The sequence below is a fragment of the Boleophthalmus pectinirostris genome, unplaced genomic scaffold, assembly GCF_026225935.1.
Source record: "Boleophthalmus pectinirostris isolate CB_2022bp ecotype Guang Dong unplaced genomic scaffold, ASM2622593v1 HiC_scaffold_2, whole genome shotgun sequence".
NCBI lineage: Eukaryota > Metazoa > Chordata > Actinopteri > Gobiiformes > Gobiidae > Boleophthalmus > Boleophthalmus pectinirostris.
Window position 1 is genome coordinate 25,719,106 of NW_026571152.1, and position 23,750 is coordinate 25,742,855.

General features: G+C 38.3%; 2 protein-coding genes across 9 annotated transcripts in view; both read right to left on the bottom strand.

Annotated features, from left to right (window-relative positions):
* The window catches only part of il17c (interleukin 17c), a 2,334-nt gene extending 379 nt beyond the window's left edge, over window positions 1-1,955 (bottom strand). Inside the window, exons 1-3 of the mRNA XM_020935325.2 lie at window positions 1,727-1,955; window positions 1,058-1,275; window positions 1-231 (exon numbers count right to left, since the gene is read on the bottom strand). The exon at window positions 1-231 is cut by the window's left edge and continues 379 nt beyond it. Coding sequence (XP_020790984.1) covers window positions 1-231; window positions 1,058-1,275; window positions 1,727-1,741 — 464 coding nt within the window. The 5' untranslated portion in view covers window positions 1,742-1,955. The remainder of the gene's footprint in view (window positions 232-1,057; window positions 1,276-1,726) is intronic.
* Window positions 1,956-8,033: 6,078 nt separating this feature from the next.
* Window positions 8,034-23,733, bottom strand: zc3h18 (zinc finger CCCH-type containing 18). Of its 8 annotated transcripts, none has more exons than XM_055155142.1 (20): window positions 23,548-23,733; window positions 21,961-22,790; window positions 21,426-21,510; window positions 20,871-21,019; window positions 20,417-20,512; window positions 20,092-20,234; window positions 19,924-19,953; window positions 19,458-19,572; window positions 18,669-18,928; window positions 16,999-17,097; window positions 16,523-16,708; window positions 16,047-16,172; window positions 15,866-15,955; window positions 15,259-15,528; window positions 13,340-13,450; window positions 11,371-11,576; window positions 10,476-10,681; window positions 9,316-9,409; window positions 9,063-9,171; window positions 8,034-8,849 (listed from the first exon to the last, which is right to left on the bottom strand). In XM_055155142.1, exons 2-20 carry the CDS (start codon window positions 22,774-22,776, stop codon window positions 8,639-8,641), a joined length of 3,402 nt encoding a protein of 1,133 aa, XP_055011117.1. In that variant the 5' UTR covers window positions 22,777-22,790; window positions 23,548-23,733; the 3' UTR covers window positions 8,034-8,638. The 8 variants fall into 8 exon arrangements, with proteins under 8 accessions (XP_055011117.1, XP_055011120.1, XP_055011121.1 ...); XM_055155145.1 differs by having other exon boundaries at window positions 16,523-16,705; window positions 23,235-23,733; XM_055155146.1 differs by having other exon boundaries at window positions 9,075-9,171; window positions 23,235-23,733.
* Between the last annotated feature and the right edge of the window lie 17 nt (window positions 23,734-23,750).

Consider the following 23,750-nt stretch of genomic DNA (forward strand, 5'->3'; position numbering starts at 1 on the left):
CACGCTACAGTCACATTAACATTCTCTGGTATCAGGCGGTATTTCCTCCTATCTCCATTGGAGCCTTCACACAGGTCCCTCCTCAGAAACACGCGGTTCTGGATCACAGGAGCAGAGTTGTGGCTGTTGCTCTCATAAGGCTCGTCCTCATCATTTAAGAGGATGCAGCCGCGACACAGACAGCGCGCCTCATAAAATGTGGAGGGGAAGTGCTCAGGCATCTCTCTCTGCCTAAAAAAAAAAACAAGGACATCAGATATTTTTCAACGGTCATTATGCTTACACTGCTATATACGATTTCAGGCTAGATACTGCATATACTACAAACTAATGAAAAATGAATTTTTCCATTATCTCTTGTAATTTTTTATGGAACTGATTCTAAATAGTTCCTCGCTGTCATCAGGTGTCAAATTTCTGTTTTTTAAAACAGGTCGCTGTTTGCATGTTTGTTTTTGTTTTATTATGTGATCATGTGTCAACAAAAAACTTCCATAATACAGGCTGATAAAAAACACTGCCATAGCCAGACCTACGAGGGGTTTTCCCTATTTCAGAGGGCGTGGATTATTTAAGTGCGTCACGAGGATACAGAGAGTACAGTAATATTTCTACTACTGTTTATTTTGTACAGCAGTTAAGCAGCATTTTTGTATCAGATGCGTATCTTTAGTCTTAAAGTCTGCTTTGATTTATAGAAGGCTACAAATCCTAGCAATCTTATTGTTATTTTCTGTTTATATATATATATATATGTATATATATATATATATATATGTATATATATATATGTATGTATGTATGTATATATAATGTATATGTATATCTATATATATATATATGTGTGTGTATATATATATATGTGTATATATATGTGTATGTATGTGTGTGTGTGTGTGTGTGTGTATATATATGTATATATATATATATATATATATATATATATATATATATATATATATATATATATATATATACATACATATACACACACATACATACATACATACATACATACACACAATTTAATTATAATTATATTATGATGGGCACTTACACATAGGTCCAGGGGGAGATGGAGCGACCCTTTAGAGACTCATCCTTCTGGTACAGATCCAGGGGGCATCTGAGGGGTGCATTTGAGGCCTGGGTGGGGAAGGCAGGCTGGTGATAATGGCTCTGAAGCTTTTTTCTGGCTGTCTTTTCCAAGTCTTGTTCATCATAGCAAGGATGTGTACACACAGACACTGCAAGGCTCAGAAGAAATACCAGGACCTATAGACAAAACATGGAAGAATCAAGTTAATATCTTTTAAAAGTTTAAGTAACCAATAACTTGAATATTAAAGCCAAATAACAATACAATTAATTTCTTTAGTTGATATTAAAAACAGGAATTGGGACAAATTTTACATTTCAAAATATAACAAGTTGGCTATTAATAGCTATGAATAATACTAATATAATAAGAATAATTTGTGCAATAACAAGAAAATGAATCAGTCCAAATATTGTTAGGCCACTTTGTAATGTAGTTGCTTTAATGCGTGCATTTTGTTTTCATTCCGTCACACTAACTTTGAGAAATCATAAATTAAAATTAATCCGGAATCCTTAAACCTACGCATTATCTTAATTTCTAAAGACTTCTAATAATCGATTTCTTGTGTGATTTAATAGATAAGCCGTGTCAACCATTTTTCGAATATGGTAAACTGCCACTTACTGTTTTGAGCTCCATTCTGTTGCCTTAACGCGTCTCCGTCTGTCTATTCTCTGTGAGTCTGCTGTGCTCTTCTGCCTTTTTGCTGCTCTATTTATCACAAAGCTCGGGAAAAAACGTCCACACAAGGAAATGGAAACATCACTTAGTTCCTTTCAAAGAGCGCGCCGGCACACGCACAGCTGTTCGCGCGCACACGCCCACACGCTCTGCCCGAGGCAAAGAGTCCGCGGTGTCGTCACCTGAGGCAGGTGTGTGTCTATGTTTCTATGTGTCAATGTCCCGCACAGAGCACAGCAGCATCCACTCCACGCACTCACTGGAGTGCCCAAGAACCACACCCGCAGGTGAAAGTAATCCACTCCAAAATCTCGCAATTGATACCTGCATCTGATGTCATGAGCTTTCCCTGGGGTGTGATGCAAACAGCGGCCATTTTTTGTCTGAGGCTCGTTAGACTTTAATCTAGCTTCATTTTAACAGTCTGTCCAGAAAGAACGAACTTGACTGAGTTGGAACTAGGTGAGATTATTTTTTTTTACTGTTAACAAGTCCCTCTCAAATAACATTACAGTCACACGCTAGCATTATTCAAGTTTTTCAGTAAGTTAAAAATCAAATTCCTAAACAGAACCATGAACAATCATATTTATCACAGGTTTCCTTCAATTGTTTTATTTATTTTTTCTTATCTATTTTTTTTTTAAATGTGTGCATTATGTCACCATGGTAACTGCTGAACATTCCGCCATACACATACATGTAGAGCACCCCGCGTGAAGCAAAGCAGCAATAGATTACTGAGAACACATCTGACCACAGCAGCCTCCAGGGGGAACCAGACGAAGTGTGGACACACAACAAGAAAGCCTTGTCAAGACCTCTCCACTCTGTTGTTTTGGTTGGTGAAGAGATGAAACAAGTTTTCCTCTGGAACTTCTACCATATTTGGTGTAGAACAAGGGTCTCCAACCTTTTCTCCTCCTGTGAGATCCTTTACAAAACAAAATGAGAGAGCGCTACTCATTTTAACGGTCACAAGAAATGGAGTAATTATGAAAGCCATGGCCTTAGATCAGGACAGTTAGAGGCCTATAAAACATACACCATTATCCATTTATTAGTGCAGAAAGGAAAGTTAGGCATGAACATAATATATTTACAATTTTAATAGTCATTCTATTCATCAAATTTTAGTTATTCAGCACAAAACTTATAATTCAGAAATTCTTTGGCGAGCTACTTGAAGGAGAGAGAGAGAGAGCACTACTGGTGGCTCTTGAGTTATGGGTTGGAGACCCCGGTGTAGAAAATCTGTAGCATTTCAGAGCTAGCTGGCTACCATAGCAGTGTCGCCATGGACAAAGGAAAATCAATCTGCTCAAATCACACAATCCAATTGTCCTTAATGTCGGCCCTTTAAAATGCACAAGCTGCACTTCATAGTTGGTCAAAATTCCCAAATATTAAGTGAAAAAAGTAGTTTACAAACTGCAAAGTGTGCCAGCCAGTCAGTCACAAAGACTAACCAAACATGGCAACCACCAGACTTTCAACATTACCAGCTCTTCCATGCAGAAATAGCCTAGGTCAAATAGTGTATCAGCTTGTTTAACTTTGTGGCCAAACCACCTTACTCACGCGTGATCTAGTCAGATCTCAGAAGCTGAGAACAGTAGGGACTGGTGTAAAAAAAAAAAAAGCATAATCATGCAAATGTATATGTAAAAAAAAAAAAACAAACTAAAAAGTAGTAGTACACATACAGTATATCACAGTTATATACAAGAGATCATAAGGAGAAACAGTGCAAAGATGATATGGTGATTGACAGAAACACAGGCTTATCTGTTACGTAAGGGCGAGTTGTTGTACTGTTGTAGGGAGTAGTATCTGTTATATAAGGGTGAGTGTCCATGATGGAGAGCAATTTGTTCAGTTTGCCCCAGGGCAGCTGTGGCTACAATAGTATCTTACCACTACCGGGTATGAAGTGAATGAATAATGCACTTTAAAGCACTTTGAGTGCCTCGAAAGCTGCTATATAAATCCAAAGATTAATTCATGTAATTAATTATCTTTCGGTGGTGTCCAAACTATGGCCTGAACGCCAAATGCAGCTATAATGCATTAATAGCCTACTGCTTCTTTACACTTCTGCAGATTATTCATTCAATATTTTTGTAGTAATTTTTTAAATGAAGAAGTTAAGTTGAAGCTTCTTAACTTTAGGTATATGTAGTATATTGATACAGGGAATCATATTCTCTTTGGGGCGAGTGTAAAAATGTACATGAGAATTCCTACATTAGTGCGTGTATTGCATCACCTGGGCAGAAGTCAAACACGATGACTGATACAAGTAGACGTTGCAGCGACATAAGGGCCTAAAATAGCATAGGAAGCCTGTGCAGCTATTTTTAGCTCTGGGCTGGTCCAGGTGAAGCAGAGCTAAAGGCGGTTCACAATGGTTTATTGCAGATAGAACTCCCTGCGCCATTAGGGCTTAAAATAGCACAGGTAGCCTGTGCAGTTATTTTTAGCTCTGGGCTCGTCCAGGTGAAGCAGAAGTTGCTTTTTGTTCAGATGAACCAAATGAGATCAGGTGACTGAGGCTGCTCCCTATACACTTACATAAGGCCTAGCAAAAACGCCTAGCTTTTGTTATTCTTGGATGATGCAACCTTTGGTAATAACAGACCAATTCCCATGCACACAAGCAAAGTGAAGTCACAAGAATGGAGTTTTGAAAGAGGAAGTCAAGTTAATAGAAGGCAGTAACGTCTGTGTAAACTACTTGATCTTAAGTGGACTGCAGCAGGTTTGGGGCAAATAAACCCTGTGTAGTTTTATTTCAGGGTCATGTATCATACAATCTGTTTGATGCGAGAGAAGTTAAATAATATGAAACATTTATTATTGGTGGTCATTTAACTTATTCTATTTAATTTAAAGGGCATTGAAGTTATCCTAACCTAAGTTATTTCTGCTTGGTAGGTCTTTATATTTTCTAAATCTAAGGTGGGCAAGTAATTATCTCATGGACACAACATTAGTATGCATGCAGGGGCATGGAACACAAAACTTTTGTGTCCTCTTCCTAACACAGCTACATTCATTGTTTCAATCATTCTATAATCATATGGCTGTATCACAGTTTCTCAAGTCTAACTCTATTATTACTACTATTACTACTATTTAGCAGTGGTGAATGAAGTACTCAGTTTTGTTACTTAGTAAAAGTACAGATACAGAGGCAAAAGATTACTCAAGTAAAAGTGAAAGTATCACATGAAAAAGGTACCAGTTTAAATGTACTTAAAGAGTAAAAAGCAAAAGTATTTTGCAGAGCAGACCAATTAAAGGATCAAATATAATGATTTTGATCATGAGTTCAGTGAATTTTAAGTGATTCAATTGATTTGTTCATTTTTCTAGCTGTTTTGTGTTTTTGTGTATTTGGTTTGCTCAAAGTTGGGCTGTTAACTCAGGTTAAATGTGCTAAAAATAAGTCAGCCTTTTCAGCAGGTCTCAAACCATAAAGAAACTTTTTACTTACTTTTTACTTTTCAGTCCAGATCTAAAAAGTAATGGAGTAGAAAATTCAGATATATGCTCTCAAATGTAGTGAAGTAAAAGTAAAAAGTAGCCACTGTAAAATGCACTTAAGTAAAGTATATATGCCTAAAAAAATGTACTTAAGTAGTGTACTTTTACTTTTGTGCTTCATTACCTTCCACCACTGCTATTTAGACCAAACCTTGTTGTCCAAGCCTGATCTCCTCAGAAGCTATTGCTGAGTTTCAGATTATATAACAACATTCAGTATTATTTATTACAGATGGGGATGCAATGGTCTTGGGTCTAGTCAGTAATAGAAATGATCAGGTCCCATATTTGGGAATTTACCTTTCTGATATTTCATGGTAAAGTACAATGAAAAACTGGCTCTTGCTGCCCATTTGGAAGTATGACATCATCACATCTGAAATCCACTCGTAAACAGGGCTGGGCCTGGTTTGTACTTGGACAGGAGGCCCGTGTGAATGTTGGTGTTTGAGTATAGAGCTGCACTGAATCACAAATCAACAATCTTAGCAAAATAGCATATTGTCACAGGGATCAGATCCAGTTCTATTTGTTATAAATGACTATTTGTACATTGTAACGTTTGAGCTAAGTTTTCCAAGTAATTTCCCTTGTGGATCAATCAAGTTTGTCTCAGTCAGATCTATAGATTTATTTGTTTTTGGTTTACTTTTTAACAATAGCCCAAATACCAGGGCATTTTGTGTACACAGTACTATTATAGTAATGTAGTTCTTGTAGGAAGTAGGAAATATGAGCTTGCTGACGTGTGAGGTATATTTGTTGTCACTGGGTTATCCCTCAGGCTTCCCATATGACATTTTGTTTACTTCAGTGAACCACTATTTTAATTATTTTGGCCAAATTAAATATAAAGATCTACCTTACCGTAACTAACAAAGTTGGTGAAAATGTTTTTAAAGGTGTACGACAACAAGCAGATGACACCACAAGGTGAAGTTAAAGAGAGACTTTATTGATCTCAGGGGAATTCAAGTTTTGTTGCTGCAACATTTACACTGCGTGTGTAAGTGGCCTTTGTGTCTCAGTCAAAATTTACCTCAGTTTATCAGGAGGACTGGTCAGGTAGGGTCCGCAGATCCCATGGAAGAGTCAAAAGTGTCTCTCCTCTGTGTTCTGCAGCATCACACCAATGTGATGTTGGTTCATGGTGATGTAATTGGTTTATTCCTCTGTAAGTATCTCCTCTGAAGGTCTTCTGCCACATTTGCTGCCACATATGGTGTAAAAACCCTGTATCATCTTAAATGACCATTGTGATCTCCAGAGTTAGCTGTTTAGCTAGCATCTTGCACGGTCTCCATGGATACGGGAAGACAAGCAACTCCTTTCAGAAAATCCAACAGTCCCTTACTTGTGTCTTTTGACCTGCACATGCTGCGCTTATTAGTTGGTTAAAATGTCATGGTATGATGTTAAAATGTTAAAAACTGAGCTCAAAAAACAAAACTCCTCAGTGTTTGAGCCAGATAGCCAAACACTCCATTGTTATAGTTCAACTTTATTTTTTTAAAGGTCAGATCTGTGGAGATGTGACCACATTCAGAGTAAGAATGCATACGAAGGCCCCTCCATTAGAAGTAACAGAATATACCCCTTTACATGCCTGTTTTTGCAGTACATACAAAATCAGAGTTTCCTGGCATTTATAGGGTTAAAATTGTATTTGTTTTATATTTTGAGGAGGACAGAGATGGATGAATCTCCTGTTTTATTGCTGTATGTGTAAATGGTTATTAATGCCATTTCTTTCATGTGTTAGAAGTGAAAGGGAAGCCTGAAAGGTTAATATTCACACAGTTGTACGTCATAGGGAAGTCCTCACTGAACTGTCAACTTTTGAAGAGTTCTGTACAGTCCAGTGGAACCACATCTGATCAGCAGACAGCTGTTAAATGTTGAAATGAATGTTGACACTTTTCCAACTAATACAAGAGGGTCTTGACCCTTCCACACCTGCAGTCTCACCATCATTAAGTTACTGTGCGAGCTGCTGTGACAGACACGCTCATCACGTTTGCCAGTCACATCGAGATTAAATATCAAAATCCACCCACAAGGAAACAGTTGAGCAACAATATCATGTAACGTTAAATCAGAACTGGCAATCAAAGAGGTTGTTTTTTTTAATTGATACATAAATAAATGAAGTATGTAGCCCAAAAAAGGTTTTGTTTCAGTTCTTAGCCTGTTGAGAACCATGTTGCTAGAGCATAATCCACTCTACAGTGAAATCAATCAATATGAATATCTACAGGAAAAAGCTATTCTTTGTTTAGAATTGACCATTTGCCAAAGTGTACAAATGGCAGCACTATCTCTTTCCATAAGTAACCTTTTAGGAGCAGGAAACATAAAAGTAAATGAGACGTAATAGAAAGTCCCAGCGTTATGATTTCCTTTTAGTTGTAGTTTCCTATTTTAATTGTGTTAAGCAGATGTTAAGCAGTGTGTAAAACTATTGAATCACTGCTGTCAATGATTGCATAATATTAACATGATGCAGTCATTAGACATCATACCAGCAAATAAGGTATGTGAACTTTAAACAATTTCAGCTCTTTACTGAATGTTACTCATGACCTACACCAAAAGTAAAGGTATAAGAATTCAAGTGGAGGTGTAGTATCTCAATATCTACTGAATTCTTCCTGCTATACATACAACTCAAATTACCTAGTTTTACAACAGGTAAGGCACATTATCTTTATCAAAATAGTTTATTTAGAAGGCTTTTATCACAAAAGCATGACATTTATTATTTCTACAAGTCCATCTCTCATTTCTCAAACTAAAATAAAACAAATAAAACACTGGTTCATGAGAAAGAAACTGCTGCCACTTTTTTTAAGAAAGCCATACACATCACAACTGTATACTCATAAGCTGAATTGGTTAAATTCCTATTATTGTGAGGACAACACTTTAGGTACCAATGCTTACAAAAAGCCCAAGACAAAGCAGAAATAATGATTATGAGTCTGTAAAAATATGCTGACAGGGAAACAGTGAAAATAAAAGACCAAAAAAAGGAAGGAGAGACTGTCTGATCGTTTTGTTTTCTGGGAGGCAGCATGAGAGGAGGCTAGTGTGATCAGCCCCGTCTTTTGTTTGTCCGTTCAGGAGATGGCCCCAAACCAAACTTCAATGTCCTGCTCTCAAAGGGATCTCTGAGGGGCAAACGAACCTGCCATCATTTCACGCATCGGCCTTTGCACATGAACCAGAGAACTTTTTTTACATGTTCGACAAGAGGCAGGCATCTGCTTCATGAATAACACTGACGCAGGATAGGAGACACACTGCCTATTTGGTTGGCATCTTAGCTCGCTTGCGAGCAATGGCGTCCTCAACAGCCTTCAGTTGTTTGAGCAGCTCCTCACGGCGAGACAGTGTGTTGCTGGGTTTACTGGAGCCTGCGCCAGCAGTAGAGGCAGAGCCAGGCGCAGCGGATTTGGCAGAGGGAGGGCCTTGTCCTTTTCCTGACACCTTTGGAGGTGGAGACATGGGACGTTTCCTGGGACAGATGAGGAGTTTTAGCTTACTCAAGTAGAACAAATATAATAATAATAAACTTATTAACATACAGAACACTCAAAAGTTGCAATATTAAATTTTTCAAATTTCTGACACTTGCTAATGTGTAGACACACATCTGCCATAGGGCAGACAGTATTATGTTTCTGCTGTTGAAATCCTTGTTCATCTGTACTCATATAAACAAACGTACTTTAGCACTGACCTGTCTCCCTGTAGGCCCACCGGTCGTGCTCCCGGGGCTTTGAGTCGTTCGGCTCGAGGAGAAGGTGGAGCTCGGCTAGGAACCCTCTTGTCTCGTCCTATACACCAGGGGAACAGAAAGCACAGCAAGAGCTTTACATGCCAATATACATGTTATCACATAATAATCTCTTAAAATGCCATGCACATTTTTAACTTGTCTTTCATTGTGACTTTAACAATTTTGTAGGCTCACTAATCACCTCTGTCTGGAGACAGGGCCATCCTCTTGCTGGCAGGGGACCCAGGCCTCTCTTTGTCTGAAGGCAGGTACCTCTTCCTGTTGCCTTTATCAGCCTGTTGTTGAAAATAAAGATCAGTATATAGTATCAAAATAAGGAACACAAAGATATGCACACTTCATATTAATTACTTATTTAAATATTGCAACCTTTATTAAAATAAATGTATGCTGACGTAATGAGAGGGAAAGAGAGTTCGAGGAACAGATTTGCATTTTAAGCAGGAAGTGAGATTTGATCCATAAAAAACAAATAAAAAAACACTGAATAAAATAACTTCCTCACACATGCAGAGTTAAAGGACAGCTTTTATGAGCTTTTACTCCACTTACTCAGGGTAGAGTTGTCAAATGTATTAAAAATTAGATACTAAAATAATACTAAAACTTTTAATTTGAAAAAAGTATCAATGCTAAAAGAAGAGTCTCATTCACAGGACAAAAATGAACTTGAATAGTTTTAGAATTATCTTGAGCTGTATCAGAACTAGTATAAAACCACATAGACTAGTATATGACTTTCAATTGTCCACCATGAAACCAACCTGGAAGACTGAGGAAACACAGATATAAGGGCACATGGTAATTAAAAAAAGTTTATACCATTATCATGGTATCAGAACTGGTACTGAGTAAAAGTCTAAATAGTAGGGGTGGGATGAGACAGAATTTTGACGTGACAAGACACGAGATAGAGTCCATGAGATTGAGACGAGATGACACTTTGAACCAATTTACAATAATCTGATCAATTCACAATTTTATCCCATGATTTTTAAGTGGTCTTTAAACACAGTGTTGGGAATGGGTTTAATGTGTTGATAGAGATATAATATGACAACTTTAAGTAATTTTCCTCATATGCTTTTGATGCAATGAAACTCTGGCACATACGCAAACACTAAAATGCTGCAATAAAAAAAAAAAAGTTAAAACACAGTGAAATGGTTCTGAATGGACCAGCCTCTTTTTTTAAGTGGCATGTTTGCAGTGAATGATCTTTGTATGTCATAGATTAGTGCTAACTACTAGAAAAAAGTAAGTCTTCCTTAACCAACAATGTACAAACTTATGCAGGTTATATGCAATCTGTGTAAGGCTTACGTATAAAAGACTATTAACCTTATTGAGAAGAGTCAGTTTGATGTCTTTGTGGGAACCCGATCCTCCATAACTGGTTGGAGGTCCGGTGCTGCCTGGTGAAGGGTGGACACCTCTGTTCCCTGGACCCGACCTGAGCACAGGGTTACCTCTTTGAGGTGGACCACCAGCCTGATCCACCTTCCTGCGCTCTTCCCTCAAGCCTTCCTCTTTCTTAGAAGGTCGATCTAAAATGAGACATTACACTTTTATGTATTTGTTTTTCAGGTCCACAGAATTTACATTGATACTTAGTTGCCTGACCAGTGAGTCCCTTCTACATTCAGTTCGAATCCAAAGTGTCTGGATTTGGAACACAGAGCATGAAAAACCTCCGTCTTAACTTGAGATGATGAAACCACTGCTGCAAATTTGTAGCATGTGTCTCTCAAATGCAGAAGACATTTCCTCTCCAAAATTCTCATATCATTCAGAGCAAAATATATAACTTCTTTTACCTGAGATAAATAATAGCTTGGTGCTTTGATTGTTGATTCTGAAAGAATTCGTACTCAATCCTTTGTTTCTCTCTTTTTCTTTCTGACTGGTTAATCCACCCGTCAATCATACCCTCTGAAATCAGGAAGACACTATACGGCTCCAGACCTACTCGTCTTTCAAAGGTTTGTCAAAGAATGTGGTACTGCCTGGACAGGCAACAGACAGTCTTCTGCCACAGTAATATTGCATCATGACACAGAAACACCTCTGTGGGATAGTGTCAGGCAGTTATTTTTCATGTCTCCTAGCAAACAATGGGCCTCATGATTGTCTTGTTAGACTCCTACATGAGATTATTTAAATGTCCTTGTCAATTGCTTCTTTTTTTACTTAACACACAAAATGAACTTTGAATGAGCTTTGAACTTTGGCTAACCCCTGGCCTTCTCTCTGGTGTGTGGCGGCCGGTCTCTTGCCCCTCCTCTGTCCTTGCGGGCGCGGCCTGGTGAAGGGGAACGGGAGCTGGCAGAGGATACGGGGCTGGCCAGGTCAGCATACATGTCATCAGAGTCTGCGCTGCGTACGGAGCTGCTGCTGGAGGAGGCTGATGACACACTGCTCACACTGCTCACACTCAATGATCTGCAAACACAAGGCAGACAGCAGTAGTATTAACAAAGTCCTTTACTTACTTGAGAAAGTCAAATCTATATATTATATAGAGTCATTACACAGTGAAATATTTCAAGCTTTTACTTCTTGAATTTTGATAAATGTGGCTTACAGATAATGAAAATCTAAAATCAGTGTACTGTAGTTGTACACTTATTACTACATCAAAACTACGTAACTAGTTTCACCACATAATGACAGTTTTTCCTTATGATCTATTGTGTACTGCTGAGATATTTTATTACTTATTTCCATTTTATTTGATTTGCATATACATACTTTTATATAATTATGCCTTATTTGACACAAGTGTCTTGCTATTTTTGCTAAATTTTTAATTTTTTTTTTAGAATTTATTATTACCATTTATATATTTTCTCTTTCTTATTATAATATAATGTGTGCATTATTGTGTCCAAGTAATTTCCCTTGAGGATCAATAAAATTTGTCTATGTCTAATAATCCCAGTGTGGGGAAAGAGACAGACTTTCCTATAGATAACGCCATACAAAATATCAAAAAGATGAATTCACAAATCCTTAATCTGATCATTTCTATTCTTGACTAAACATTACAAGATGCTATATTAAAACAAAATCTGCTTTTTAAAAATAATGTATATATAAAAATATTATATATTATGAATAGTATTATGAATATATAAAATATTCATTTTTAGCTGCATTCTATCTGTATTAAGGGGCCCATATTACACCATTTTCTATGTTTTAATGTTGTTTCCTCATCAGAAAAACATCTAGAGTTATCTGAGTTCTTCTGTCAAACTGAAAAACACTGTTCCACCTTGTGAAATCACATGGTAATACAAGGAGTCCTCCATTGTCTTTTTAAACTCCATACTTCACTAGAATCATTTGGATGATTTCAATCTTGAAATTGCCAATCTCTAATGAAAGTAGGTAAAAGGTAACTGTTAACTTAAAAACAGCTTCAACACCTCACAAGGGGGAAAAGAGCATTTTGAGCTTGTGAAATGCAGACAAAATAAAAATAAAAGGGTTACTGAAATATGTGAATGAAACAACTCCGGGGATATTTTTGACGATGTAACAGCTTTCCTAACAACAGAATGCTGTAATGTCATCTGAAACCAAGCAACACATACTATGAAAATCAATAAAATTGGAATTGGAAAACATAATACTGCAAATATTTCAAGCAACTTCCCATTTCTTTCAAGCCCCTATTTAATATTCATTTACAATTTAAAATCCCCAATTTTAAGTCACTTTAAAATCCTTCATGTTGATTTTCCAGATTAACCTTTTATTACTAGGGAGCTGTTTGGTTAAAGATCCAACATTAGGGGTGAAGCAGCCGCATGAGGTTTGTTAATGATTAAAGCGAAAGTGGGAGTCAGTGGAGAGGTATTCCAGAGTGGCCTTTGTTACCAGTGTATAAAAATATTAATTTCTAACTGTATGTGCCTAGCAATTTCAATTAACATGCACAGCTGACAGCTGACAAAGCCCATATAGAACAGGACAGATTTTAAACAACAGACCATAATGACTTCAATTCAAAAGTTAAATATAATGACAAAATCTTTCTACACATGCTCTCAGAACCACACACAATTTACTCAAGATTTTTTTCACATCTTATTTTGTCACAGTAATTGTTACAATTAAGAGGTAGTAGTCATCAGTCAATCACACAGATGTTTTAATACAGTACACATTTACAGCTGAGTTTAAGTGTTTGGGAATACCTGGACTTCCTGGACCCGGAGCGTGAGAGGGAGTTTGAGGTTGATCTAGACCTGGAGCTTGAGCCGCTATAACTGCTGCCACTTCCACTGGCACTGCCACTCACTGTCCTCCTGGAGAGTCAGACAAATACACACATTTAGGACATAAAATATAGGGCTTGAATACATGTGCGCATATATCAGCTGTCAACTGAAATCTTTGTGATGTTCCAACTGGGCAGGTTATATCTTGATTTAAAGCTTAGACTCATGAATACAACCATTTGATACAATGTATAACATAAAATGCCTTAATCTGTATTTTTCTGAGGAGTAGTTTATGTGTCGGCGACACTCCTGTTTGCATCAGTGCTCTGGGGGCAGCACTGGATTCAAATACTTTGAACTAAACTATAAACTTAAGAGCACAGAAATACAACTTCATTTTTTAATCACTGTGTGGTGACCTTGCACATCATGATGGATTCTCGCAATATTTGTGACGTCACAAATTCAGGATCCATCTTGGCCCATGCTTTTCTCTCAGCTGGATTAGATTAAAGTATGATTTTTCAGTTTGTTCCTTTGTTCTGTTGTGACACTTTGACCAATCCGATTCAAATAGTTTTCATGACATTCCGCGTTTTCTGAATGCTTTCAGTGAGAGCTATCCCGGATTGATAATGTGTAGAACTCAATTCAGAGTGCTACACATATAAATTTAGCATGAGACAGGCTATCAGTATGGAGAAGACCGAGAGCAATGCTGCTGTGTTAATATGCTGGAATATATGAATTACTTTAACTCAGGATTAAAATAAAATGTAATTCTTAAGAATAGGAGAGTGGTGAGTGTTGCAAACACATCTTCATGATTTCTTATCTAGCTTACAATTTTGTTTGTGGTAGCTTCTTAAAACAAAGATTGTGTAGGTACTATAAGTTACATGTGTTTTCACAAAATTATGATTTGTAAAGCCCAAGTAGAGAGGTCAAAGTCAAATGATCAAAGGGAGCTCATATTTTCTTACACACGACCAGTGTGTAACCTGCCCACACATTCAATGCAAAAACTGTTCTTCCCTGCCCTTTACAAAGGTTTCCCAGCGCATCGCTACATGCAAACAACTCACACAACTACAGCTGTCCCCTTTGGGATAGACCTAGAGCTTTGTCCATGTAGACACATTCAAATGCCAAAAAACAGGAAACATATTTCAGATTTTTGCATAGTGGTTACAGTAGTGTCACGCAGTAAAACAGCAGACACTCACCTGACTATACATTTTGAACAAGTTGTAAAATTAAGTATCCATAATGGCATTGCCTATAGGTGATATGTTGATGCTGTCAGTTGTCACAATTGACCTCATTCCTGTTTGCACCATAGGTTGTATACACAAGTAGACACAGTTAATGTGCTAATTGCTGTGTTTCAAATAGTGAGTGAGTATGGGCGCTTCTGACTCCATCGACTTTTCAGTCCAGTTTACTTTCTATCACAAAACCGTCGCCCTTCTCTCTGCAACTGTTGCTGTCAGGCTTGTCATTCTGGTCTTAAAATGTTCGTACTAAACCAGTCTGTATGATCTTGGTGTTTTTATTTAGCTATTTTGTCCACAAATCATGACATGAGCATTAATAACAGACAAATGTGCTGCCCTCTTTCAAGCCAAGGTCGCTCCTGCTAGCATGAGCAATAAGTCTGATTGACAGTGTTGCTAAACATCTGCCCCACTAAACCTGTGGTGTAGGCAGAAAGGGGCATTACCTTAACAGCCTCGCTCCTGATTGCCTCTTTGTTTGCTATGATACTTGCCTAAGTGCAAATACAAAATTCATCCCTATAACCCCACGGCCTCAACAAGCTTCATTTGGCTAGAGCTCATCGCTATGGGCGACATCACACCACCTTAGTTTTTTGTACAGTCTATGGTTACCTTCGCGGAACATGGCGCTCTTTACGTCGGCCTTCCCGTGGGTTGGGGGGTTTTGTGGGCTCTTTTGGAGGAGCAGGTCGTCCTGCAGCAGCTCCACCCACAGAGGCTCCACCCCCTGGAGGCTCCCTGGGAGTTATGGGGGGTTTGGCTGGCTCTGCTGAGGCTTTGGGAGGTCTGCCCTGGGGCCCAGGTGGAGGAGGACTGGGGGCTTTCTTTACAGGAGGCTTGTCCCTGCGAGGAGGGGGCATGGCGCCAGGCTTCAGTGGAGCACTTAGGGAGGCAAAAGGAATATTCACATTATTTATTGACTAATTTGTTTTTATTTCAAGTTTGTGCCAAGAGAGAAACAATAATCATATACATACTACATATATTGTAAACAAGAGAAGAGCACATTTCTTGAAAAGTAGTGGGAAGAAGAAAACTTATATTAACCCACCTGTATATTATCAGACAAGTTAAAACAACAAGCTATGCAACCAGCAGAAATAGATACTAAAAATAAATGCAGATACGGACTAATGATGATTTACGTAATTCTTTCTTATTTGATAGTCAGCACATCTTAAAGTTGCAGATGGTAAACCTACACTAAACCATCACCTACCCTTTTGGACCTGGAGGAGGGACTGGTCTGTTCTTTGAATTTTTTAGTGGTGCCGGACTCCGAGATGGAGACGAAGAGAAAGATCGGGACCTGAAAAAAGATTTTTGAATCACAATCATATTAAAATGTGCCTCAGTTGAAGTCACGTTTAATTGGGTTCAAAACTGAAATTAGTTGGTACCTGGAGCGACTGCCGCTGAAAGAGCTGTGTTGAGAAGAATGACTGGTGTAAGAGCTGAAGGAGGAGGAGCGGCTTCGAGAACGAGAAGAGCCTGAGCCTGTGTACGATGAGGATCGTGATGATGACCTGTAACAATATCAAATCATGAATACTTTTCAGTGTACACTGAACTGATTCAAAATCTAGCCAAATTTAAATTAAAGTCATTTGTCTTTCACAATTAATCTGTTCTGGCTGCAAGTGCCCTCCTTAAATGTCTGTACAGTCTGTGAGAGTACTGTTCAAAAGATTCATACCCTTTTTCTCAATTATCATGGGTAAAGTTTATATTAACTGTTATATTGTGGCTGTGTGCAAGCTTTTAAATACAAAGCTTACTTAGGGTAAAAAATATACTGCATTCATTTTATAATTTTTTTAAACAATGAAATAAACAAGGTAGAGTTTCAGCTAGGTAAGAGGTTTTGACTTTGTACCTGGATGAATGTGAAAGAGACACAGAGGAACCTGAAGGACGATGCCTGCGTCGGCCTCTCAGTGGAGAGCCCATGTTGGGACGTCTCCGTGGAGATTTGGACCTGCGCCAAGGGTCCTTCCACTCGTCTGGTCGCCTCATTGCCATGGGAACTGAGTCCTTCTTTAATGGAGTCTCCATAGGTCTGCTAAAATCAAGGGGGAAAAAAATGTCTTATTGTCTTTGTGATAGAAGGTATCCCCAGATATTACTTGAAATGTTCAAATCATATATGGATTTTATTTATAGCATTATGTTGAATTATTCACAATGTAAAAATAATGCTTAATTAAAAGGTGCATTATGTACATGTTTTGGTGAGGAGTCTGCTTCTTGAGTATTTTCAAATATTAGTATTTTTCCTGGAATGTTCCACAGTATGACATTAAGCCCTTTGTAAGTGCATGTGTTTTTAAACTTTTTATCATCCAAAAATACCTTAAAGCTGCATGACTGCCTCTCCAACTTGGCCTGGCAGCATCACCTGTTTCTCTCCATAGGGAATTATGGGAATTATATTGCAAAGCAATAACATCTCTATGGAGACAAGCAGGTGGCAGAAGTTACCTTTAAATAATGTAAAATTATTTTCATGCTATCAAAGGGGACTCACACTTTGAGATGACATAGCCTATGGCTGATCAGTTGACAATAAATACCAAAATACTCCCTACTACAATCTAAAAAATACAAAAATTCTGCTAGCATTGACAAGAGCAGCATCTAAAATATATCAGTAAAGAACTGATTCTGCTAGTGAATTCTAAATATTGTGAACATTCAGAAGATAAGCCTTGTCCAAATATTCAGAGAATGTAAAACTTGTTAAGGTCTTCAAAGTACAAGTCAAAATTATCAAATTGACAGCGTGGAGAGATTTAATCATTTCATGCACGGTGGTTTCCAGAACAGTTATGGGGTGTCACAATGCAAGGATTGTTAATGAAGTTATGATTTATTACTTTTATTTTTAAAACAACAAAAAGTCATGCACATTATCAAATTGCATGAAATATTTAATAGTATGATGCATGGGGGTTTCCAGATCTCTGCAAATTCAAGTATTGTTTGTACACCTTGGACATCTAAATATTTGCAGGGGAAATGAGAAGCGAGAGTGTGCGAATTTATAATCCCAGTACACTCCAGTCATCAGTCATCCTTCATCTGCATCTTTCTGTTTGCTTTGCAAGAAAACTAATAAGCTGTAATGAAATGACAATAGGTGCATTAACCTATGTGAACAACCTCCAGACAGGAAAATGGTCAAATATTGATACTACAATCTACTATAACTGAAGAAACAGTTTGTGTAAATACTGTGTGTCTGCATAAGGTGTAATTTCCCCCAAGTGAGTAAAAAAAGAACTACTGGCATGTACACACATCCTTCACCGGAGCTAAAAATAGAATCACAACAAATACCATTTCAGTACCTGCAATTATTTAATTTTACAAATAAGAGGAAGAAAACAAACCAATGCAGGCAATGCCCATGAGGTCATGGAATAAGATTAGATTGAGTCAACAGATTGCAAGTGCTTAGGTTAATGAATATTAAACATTATGAAATAACTGTGAACATAACATGGGAGAGTTATTTGTATGCATATGCTTATCACTTTAATCTGTTCTTTTAGAGGTGAGTAATGATGATAGCATTTGTGGCTATTAAAAATTATTAAAAGAAAGGAAAATGGCTGTCAGTAAAGCAGATATGTCAAATAATGAATATTTCAATCATCGCTGATACAGCATGCAATGTATCAGACCAAACAAATCAGTTCCTGAGAACACTTAAAAAGTGTGCTGCATTTTTAAACAATGATTAAAACAGTGAATGATTCAGATGGGTGCATTTAGAGTCGATCCACCACACCATTAATAAGGCTTGAAACATAAATGGCAGTTCTGTATCACAATGTCATGATTATTAATGGTTTATGACATAGTGATAAAAAGTAAGGCTGAATCATTTTAGCAGGAAACCTGAGAACCTACAAAAGTTGGTCTCATTTGGCACCTGGCCATGGTCTAGTCTCCCCTGTATTAAGGGTTTTATGTTAAAATCAAAAGCACTGACAGTCACAGACTGTGGTCATACTTACTTTGGAGGTACGCCAAGGTCTGGGCGGCCCTTCAGTTTGTCGTCATCTTTCTTGTCACGGGGCTCACGTGGTGGTCGCAGCCTTGGCCGCTCCTTGTCCTCTCTCTTCACACGGTCTCGCTCCCACTCATCTTTGCGTCGGAGTCTCTCTCTCTCCCGCTCTCTCTCCCGCTCTCTCTGCCGCCGCTCCCTCTCCCGGTGATCACGCTCCCTCTCTCTGTCCCGGGGACGCTCTCGGAGGTCGCGCTCACGCTCACGATCCTGTCAGCAACAAAAAAAAACACATGATTACTCTATGATCAATAAGCAATGCATTCTCCCTTTGAATGCATTACTTTGACTACTAACCATGTTCAAATGTTATTCCCATATCAAAAACATACAGGACATATTCTGCTCCATGCATGCAAAGAAACAAATACAAGAAAACTACTTTGGGGCGGCAGCAGCTCAGTTGGGGCGGCAGCAGCTCAGTTGGTAGAGCATTCGCCCACTCATCTGAAGGTTGGCGGTTCGAATCCAGCTCTCGACATAAAACATCACACAGGTTTAGCAGTCAGATCCACTGACCCACAGGTTGGCTGGTGTGATTCCAGCTCCCACAGATGAATGCTGCTGTTGTGTCCTTGGGCAAGACACTTAACCCACCTTGCGTACACTGGTGTGTGTGAATGGTTCCTTGTTGTAAAGCGCTTTGAGTGCCTTGAAGGTGGAAAAGCGCTATAGAAAAATGTGACAATTCGCAAATTGTTAGACATGTGTGTACAGTGTAGTTAGTTGTTTTACTCACATTGTAGTGGTAAGGCAGAGGTGCTTCTGTGTACTGCACTCTGAAGTTTTCATACTGGCCACCTCGCCACAATGCTTCCATTTCATAGTCATAGTAAGGGTCAGCATAAGGATCACTGCAATAAATTTGGAAAAGACAGATTAAATACAGATTAAATACACACCGTTCACTTTGTTACAACAATAAAGCAGCAAAGAAAGAAAAAAAACATGTTTTACTGGCATGTTATACATTGGTCCCACAGATATAAACAACACTAGGAACCAAGATAAAAGGGTTTGGTATTGAATATAGAGAAAAACTGATAATGCATAGATGCCTGCTTTTGTTTGTATTGTTTTGAAATTAAATTTACGTAAAAAAAAAAAAATACATTGATCAATCATTCTAAATGTTTCCCTTTTAATAACTGATCTCATTATTTGTGTCATTTTATTATCATAACTTTATGTAACTTGGGACTTACCCATAAATAGGATCTCGGAAGTCCATCTCACTGAAAAATAAAAGGTGTTATATGTTATCCATAAAATCAAATTGATTGTAGATCCCTAAAAATGAAGCTTTTTTTGTTTTTTTTGTTTTGATATTCTGTTTCAGTGGCTTTGAGAATACGTGGGGGGGAATGACATACTCTCTAATGATGCGGTAGCTGCGCTCTCTGAAGAAGTCATTCTCTTTGTCAAACTCCCGCTCATCCTCCCCAATGGTCACGTTAAAACGCTTCTCCTCAAAGTCAGGCTCCTGCTCCTTCCTCATGGTGGCCTTTTTCAGTACCTGAAGAGCAAATTAAAATGGAAAAAGATTTTAATGATTCACTAATACTAAAGAGACTATTAAATTTTTATGTTTTTTCTCTATTAGTAACCACATATTTCCTTGCAACTGACATGACATGCTAATTTCACTTTCTCTTTGTAAGGCATGCTTTTTCAGTGTAAAAAACAAACTTTCATTACCTCTTTGGCATGTCTGAGTCCTCTCTCCCAGGCGCTTTCCACAGGAGGCTCCACAGGTGGAGGAGGTGGAGGGAGTTCCTCCACTGCTGGTCCAGCCTAGAATAGGTAAAGAACTTAATCACACTTAATGAATAATGCAATAATAGTGGTCAACAACTACTGCATGCCACATCGGTCACAAGATCCATTACTTATTTTTTTGGGTAAATTACAATCTCATGTACACATTTTTGGAAAAATTAGCTCAGTTGTACAATTACACTTTTGCAATGGCTAGGTCTTTTTTCAAACAACCAGATGGTGCTAGTGCCGCACTGACAGTGTCAACCTCCTGTCAACACAGGCAGAATACACACCTTGAGGTGTCTCTACCCATTACAACTGCACATCATTTAATCAAGGCTGCACATATAGGAACACTAGTTAAAGCAGAAAAACATGAAGTCCAACATACCCAAGGATTATTGGGCATGAGAGGATGTGGTCCTCCAGGAGGTGCTCCATTTGGAGAGAAGGGGTCTGGCTTTGTGATGAGGGAATAGTTTCCTTTGTCATTAACCCCTGGATGAATGAATCTGCAGTTCATACCCCAAGTACAGTTTCCTAGGTGAAAATAATTACGTATGTTAATCAATTAAATGTCACAAACATATTTAGACTGATATTATGTCAGTATAAATTGCAACAGAAAAAGGTCCCCCTCCTGCAGAATACTCAAAGCAGTGCAAGACAATTGCATTCTTCTTTAGCTTATGTTGGGGCAGGCAATTATGAAAAATATTTTTGGCATTTTCCCAATAACTACAAAAATATCACTTTAGATACTTTTTTTGACAGATTACTAACTATAATTGTTATTTGAACTTGTGGATCCACAAAATGGCTATTTTGATAACATCCTTTGGACAACACAATGACCAACAATGACAACAACAATTTATCACATAGGAAATTAATTTTGTTCATTATGTTATATTAAACACAGCCAGAATCACTGATAAAACCCTACCTTTCATGAAGAACCTACAGATAGGTCTCGGTCGAATCTTCCTGTCTGAGGGGTCCTTGACCTCCCCTTCCTCCAAATCCTCATCCTACAAACAAATGAGCAATATAACATCTTACAGTGTTAAAATATAATATACAATAATATTCTAATAAAATAAACAGTTGATTATTTTTGACAAATATTGTGCTTCCTATTAAATTAACATTTAACCACATCCAGGAGCATTACTATTTGCGAGAAGACTAAAATATAAACTACAAGAATCCCAAGCAATTCAGAACATGTTTGTAAAGGTCTTAACTACAGGGTAAGTAGTTTGCATAACATCTCAGAATATTTTGTTGTTTACAGTGGACAAATAATAAATTAATAATTGCAATTTGATGTAATTGAGACCATTCAAACTGCAATTTCAATTTGATTGTGATACATTGTAAAGCCCTTGTTTTGACCTTGTTTTTCAAAAGAAATTGTTTGTACCACAATGAGAGTCCCCTCTTTTCAAACTATTTTCTCATTTGCATATCCCACTTACATCAATTTCTCCTTCATCAATCTCCCCATCATCATCATCATTTCTCTTGTCTCTAAATGAGTCTCTACGAGCTCTCCCCTCTTCATTCTTCCTGTTGTCTGTGGGAGATGGTGGAAGGATGGGCTTCTTCTCTCTCCTTTTGCTGCTCTCTGTCTCCACCTCTCCCTCAGTCTTTGCCTCCTCTTCCTCCTCCTCTTCAGGTGGAGGAACACTAGGCTCCTCTGGAACCTCCTCGTCATAGTCCAGCTCATGCTCGTCCAATTCTCGAGACACAGAAGGAGAATCGTTCTTTATCTCCCGCACAGCCACCGATGTCCTCCTTGTCTCAGGTTCTTCTTCATCAGGTTTGCCTTTGTCATCATCCTCTTCCTCGCTGTATACCTTCTCCTGGATATCCTCCCTGTCAGCTTCAGAGTCAGGAGAAAGTGGAGTATCAATCACCCTTTTGTCCTCTTCCTCTGCCTTAATACTAGATACTTCTTCCCCATCCTCCTCCTCCTCCTCCTCTTCCTCCATCAGAACAATTGACTTGTCCACTTGTTCTAGGTCTCTGTTTGGCTCTTCCTCCTCTGGGTCTGAGATAAAATCTGGTACCACTTCATCTTTCTCCTGCCCATCCTCTGCTATTCCAGATTCTTGTTCTCCACTTTCGTCTGCCTCATCTTCAGCATCATTCTCCTCGTGGACAATCTCACTGTCTGATATTGCCTGGTTTGCATCACCGTCCACAGAGCCCAGAAGCTCACTGTCGGAGAGGGCCTGCTCCTCCTCCTCGGGGGACTGAGGGGATTGGCTTGGGCTCTCAGGAGTATCCATGACCCAGTATCAACCTGAAAATAGTAGAAAAACAAAAATAAAAAAGTACTGTTAGTTTCTGTGTAATAAGGTTGAAGAGCCAAATATGTCTTGTGCTATGCATTTCTAATTGTGTTAACATAAGATAAGTATGAAAGATAAGTTAACATAACATGTAAAACTTGAAGATTTTGAGGCATAAATGTGACTGACTAATAAAACTACTTAAGTGCCAAGTGCACACTCGAAGTGTTGTCGAAAGAAATTATAAAAAAATAATCTGAAAGCTACGTTTGGCATTTTGAACCGAATACATCAATGATTTTTCAGAGTAAACTAAATCTAAGATTTAAAAGCTGTATTATCTTCTGATACAATTGAATGGATCACACTAGTTTTCAAGAGTACTCATGATCGTTAAAATAAACTAGCTGTAATCAAAGTAACTGTAAAAAATAAGTGTTTCGTGATATACCTACTTGTGTCTTTAGCACAACACAACACGGCCAAGTGAATAAGTTCACCTGTGACGAGACATGACAGCTAATGCGGCTAATGCTAGGGCCTGAACGAAGAAACAGAGCTTCGAGCAGAACTCAACCTCGGACATTAACGAGGGAAAAATAAGAAAGACGCCTGCTTAGTAATACAGTACTCCCAGGATTCCAGTTTTTTAAGAAGTCTCTGGTACAATCGATTAATTTACTTCCATGTACAATGGAGCCTAAACTGAAGCTAAGCTAACGACGCGACCACTCTTTTGAACTGCTACGATCGACACATTTTTATCACCTTGCCCGCTCGTAGATCTTTAAGCACGGCACTTTGGCGTTAACAACTGCCTCTGCCCCCGGGGAATCCTATTAAAAGATCACCGCGTGTAAAACACAAAGAATTTTAACCCATACGGCGAGGAAAATGAAATATCCCGCACGGCACAGCGAAAGCGGCCATTAACATTGCGTCATCAACCAGCGACAACCGTATGAATGAGA